The sequence below is a fragment of the Carica papaya genome, chromosome 7, assembly GCF_054855325.1.
Source record: "Carica papaya isolate Zhongbai chromosome 7, ASM5485532v1, whole genome shotgun sequence".
NCBI classification, from domain to species: Eukaryota; Viridiplantae; Streptophyta; class Magnoliopsida; order Brassicales; family Caricaceae; genus Carica; species Carica papaya.
This window is the reverse complement of record NC_142315.1, coordinates 2,784,220-2,789,115: the sequence shown is the minus strand read 5'-3', so window position 1 is coordinate 2,789,115 and position 4,896 is coordinate 2,784,220. Positions and strand designations below refer to the sequence as shown.

Genomic DNA, 4,896 nt, shown 5'->3' with positions numbered 1-4,896 from the left:
GTTTCTAGATCTCACATGATTTATACCAATACCCAAATTTAAAACGTGTAATATTTTCAAAGTGAACTCCACTACCACATCAGCAGCTTTGTAAGCCTGTGTTCCATCTCTATTGAACCCATGTAGTGCATGTGTGGATATTTAGACATGATAAAAGAGCCACTATTTATCTCATGACTTCTAATTATATTAATTTTAAACAAATTAAATATCGAATTTTAAAAATATTACATACTAAGTATACTATAAATTGTAATTTTCACGTTAAAAAATTAAAAAAAAAAATATGGTATAAATATTTAGTCTACTGATATGATTTTTTTTTTGTATCGAACTTTCTAATTGGTTATTAAAACTTTTTTAAATAGTCACCATTATTATTTTTGTTTTCTTTACTAATGCTAAACAGAAGAAATGCCTTTTTATTAAATATTTAAGTAGGGATTTTTATCAAAAAAGAAAATCTTAGTTGTAAGAAGGACAATGGATTCATATTTTTATATCATTATATTCACATTTTCATAGGACCAACACCCTTTACATATAATTTAAATTTTTTATTTTCTTCCTCACTGTATATATAAATCTACATCGAATCTAGACGACATAGATATATTAGCTAAACACTCCTATTATAAGTATATATATATATATATAAACACAAGAATAATACTGCATCACAATTTTTGGGCAGATCATGTCGACTGCGCAGATATCTTCAAACCTTTTTAGGGGTATGGAGGCACTAGTTGAAGAGGTGAAAGAAGAAATGTTGCAGGACTTGATGGAGAATCCTCAACAGTTCATTGCAGCTTCTGCTTATGACACTGCATGGTTAGCCATGATTCAAGACCCTGACCATAGAGATAGTAAACCGACTCAACCCATGTTCCCTGGTTGTTTGAACTGGGTGCTCAACAACCAGACAGAAGAAGGGTTCTGGGGCGAGCGAGATGCTCATGGTAACCCCACCATTGAGTCTCTTACTGCAACTCTTGCCTGCATTCTTGCACTCCACAAATGGAATACTGGCAAATCCAATGTCTGGAAAGGTATATATATATATACACACACACACACCTAAGTTCATCTACGTGTATTTATATAAAGACATGCACACGTTATAACTGAATTATAATTTTATATAATATAATTGATTAATATTTGCAGGATCAGCATATATAGAGAAAAATGCAGAGAAGCTTATTGGGAAAATTTATGCGGGATACTGTCCTCGTTGGTTTGCCATTATTTTCCCTGGAATGATTGAAATTACACATTCAATTGGTCTGAGTCTTGCTTTTACTAGTAAATTCAGTCTACTAGTAATGGAGATGTTCTATAAACGACAAAAAATTCTCCACAGGTTCTAATACATTTCATTCAATTGCCTAATTCCACTATATAAATTTATATATATATATATATATATATACCCACACAAATGTTGAGTTTATATAACTTTTTAGTAATAATTTACAGTGAGAAATTAGATGAATACGAGGAGTATGATTATCCTCTATTATCATACTTGGAAGCATTACCCTGGACATATGAAATTAATAAAAAGGACTTGGTTAAGCAGTTGAGTGATGATGGATCTTTATTCCAATCGCCCGCGGCCACTGCAAAATTTTTTATGCTTACTGGGAACAAGAAGAGTTTAGCCTACTTGAAATCTCTTCTTCGAAATTCTTCTGATTACGGAGGTAAGCTTAATTCATTGGCTGTATTGTAGATTTAACTCGTTAGCTATGTTTCCCATGTGTTACTGTTAAGAAATTGCAGCGCCACCTGTTTATCCAATGGACGATGAGCTAATAAAGCTACGCATGGTTAGTCAATTACAAAGATTTGGATTAACTGAGCATTTCAAAAATGAAATTGAAAGAATTTTGAAACAAGTTTACAGGTAACTAATTAAACAATAAAGCATTTCTTATTTATTTATTTTTACTTTAAATTCACTTGTTAAAATAATAATTTTTATACATATATGGACTTTGAGGGAATATAATAATTAAATTAATTTGCATGCTTAATTTTGGATGTGGGGAAAAAAAAAAAAAAAAAAAAAACAGGAACTACAAGGATAAAGAATCAAATGTAATTGCAACGACAATGAGCTTAGTCGCTATGCAACTATACAAGGATTCGTTGGCGTTTAGAATACTACGGATGCAAGGGTACAACATATCATCACGTACGTTCTATTTATTATAATAAAATATTTAAAATAATAGTATTTATAATTAATGTTAATTTATAATTATATTATTGAAGAAATAAATTTTTACCTGTAAATATCTGTGTACCTACAGGAATATTTTGTTGGTTCTTAAATAAGAAAAAACTTCGGGACCATATTGAAAAAAATTATCAGAGTTTCTCCACCGTCATGCTTAGTGTTTATAGGGCAACAAATCTTATGTTTGCCGGAGAAGATGAAGTTGAGGATGCAAGATCATTTTCGAAAAAATTACTACACAAGACTCTACAAATTGCCTCATTGAATCAATTTAACTTTGACAGTGCAATCCCCAATTTTCATGCAACGGTAAATTTATTGTCACCCATCATGCATATGTTTGAAATTCAACATGATCAGGTACAACCCATAAAATACAAGCACTTAATATAATAACATGATTTATTATCATATTTATACTAACTCGTTACAGCTTGAGATTTTTTAATTTTAAATTTTTGTGATTTTTTTTATAATTGATTATCTTGTGGTTCAAACATCATTCAAAAAACTAAATAAAAAGTTGGTGAATTATCAAAGGAAAAATCATAAAGTTCAAAAACTGAAAAATCTTAAATCATAAGGAATCAAATTGAATCTCAAGTTGGGTGGCCATTTTAATTTATTGCTTACATATTTTTATGAATTAATTTTTTTATTAAAAAATCAAGCAGATTGAGTATGAACTGAGAAGTCCATGGATTGCTCGGTTGGATCATCTTGAACACAGAATGTGGATTGAACAGAAAGACTCGAATGCTTGCTGGATGGGCAAGGCATCCTTTCATAGGTTTGGATCTTTCTCTCTTGTCTTTACAGATAAATACATGCATAAATATATTTATGAACGTAAATTTATGGGTATTACTAATGTTATAAATAATAATTGCTAAAAACAGGTTATCAACTCTTCAAAACAACAAGCTTATCCAACTCGCTACAAAAAACTTCGAGTATCGACAATCGATATTCAAAAATGAACTCGATCATCATCTAAAAGGGTAAATAAATATCACAAAATATCTATGTATTTACTCAAATATATATTCAATTATTACCCCCAAAATAATATTTTTCTTTACTGGCGGTTTCAATTGTCGTGAAAAAGGTGGACAACAAAGTGGGGATTTGATAAAATGAGATTTGCTCGGGAGAAAACCACAGATTGCTACTTCGCTTTTGCGGCCTCCAATGCGCTAGACCATTACTCCAATGTACGAATCATTCTTACCAAGGCAGCAATCCTCATCACAGTTGCCGACGATTTTTTTGACATGGAAGGTTCTTTACATGACTTGCAAATCCTTGCTGATGCAGTTCAAAGGTGTATATATATATATATATATGTATGAATTAATTTTTTAAGAAATATTTTTGGGTTGATTAAATTGAAATAATAACATTATTATACATTATAAAATTCCAGATGGGATTCTAATGGCTTGACTGGCCACAGCAAGAAAATCTTCAATGCACTTGATGATCTTGTTACAGATTTTGCAGCAAAATATCTCCAATGCCAAGGGATTGATATAACCAACCATGTCCGGGATCTAGTAAGATTTAGTTTCTATGAACATATATAAATTTATGAGAATATTTTGTTTTTGACATGCCACATTTTATTGGCTAGTGGAGAGAAACATTCATGTCATGGCTGACAGAAGCTACATGGAGCAAGACCGGATGTGTACCATCCATGGATGAATACCTGCAAACTGGCATGATTTCCATTGCTGCACACACTTTAGTTCTTCCAGCTGCATGCTTCTTGAATCCAAGCTTACCTAATGAAATATTCAAGTCATTCTCTTATGAATATCAGACTCTTACCAAGTTAGTAATGTTGATATGTCGTTTGTTGAATGATACTCAAAGCTATCAGGTAATTGACTAATTAATGGGGTAATCAGTATAATATACATATACATAGCTATATAGTTCCAGAAGCATTATAATGTCTACTAATGGAGCTTACACCATTGCAGAGAGAACAGGAGCAAGGCAAGTTAAATTCAGTGTTGCTCCATATGAGAGAGAATCCAGATGTTAAGATTGAAGACTCTGTGTCATATGTTAAAGATATAATTGATAAAAAGAGCAAAGAGTTCCTTGAACACGTTTTAATGGACGATCTAAGTGACATGCCTAAATCATGCAAGCAACTCCATTTATCGATTTTCAAAGTGTTCCAAATGTTTTTCCACTCCTGCAATCGATTTGATACAGAGACGCACATAGACATTCTTCAAGACATCCAAAAAGCAATTTATCTTCCTCTAGCTGTTCAACCTTCAAAGCCATGGAAGCAGCAGTCTTTTCCTCGACTTTCTCATCATGTGAATTCTGGATCGAGGAAAGATTATCATCCAAGAATCAACTCTCGCATTGCTTTACCCTTCAAGTGTTGGCGTATAATAACAAAATATCTTTGCCCAAAAATTTCATTTGAATGCCTCTATTTTGTTGCAAAGCCTTTTAAACTTTTATTTTATTTAAAGAGTTTAAATCTTTGAAATTTTGAAATAAAATTTCAATTTGAAAGATGTACTAATTACAAAATCTTTAAAACGTTAATTTTGTTAAATTTAATATTTATTTCATATCTTATATATTTATGAAATTTTAGATTTAAAGATCACGTATAT

The 4,896-nt window shown here is 31.2% G+C and overlaps 1 protein-coding gene across 1 annotated transcript; it reads left to right on the top strand.

Moving 5' to 3' along the window:
- The first annotated feature begins 623 nt into the window (after positions 1–623).
- Positions 624–4,851, top strand: LOC110808483 ((E,E)-geranyllinalool synthase-like). Its single transcript, XM_022033991.2, has 12 exons — positions 624–1,052; positions 1,171–1,366; positions 1,483–1,709; positions 1,789–1,912; positions 2,082–2,203; positions 2,322–2,557; positions 2,923–3,038; positions 3,148–3,249; positions 3,357–3,572; positions 3,675–3,804; positions 3,882–4,133; positions 4,237–4,851. Exons 1-12 carry the CDS (start codon positions 698–700, stop codon positions 4,762–4,764), a joined length of 2,604 nt encoding a protein of 867 aa, XP_021889683.2. The 5' UTR covers positions 624–697; the 3' UTR covers positions 4,765–4,851.
- Positions 4,852–4,896: the final 45 nt, after the last annotated feature.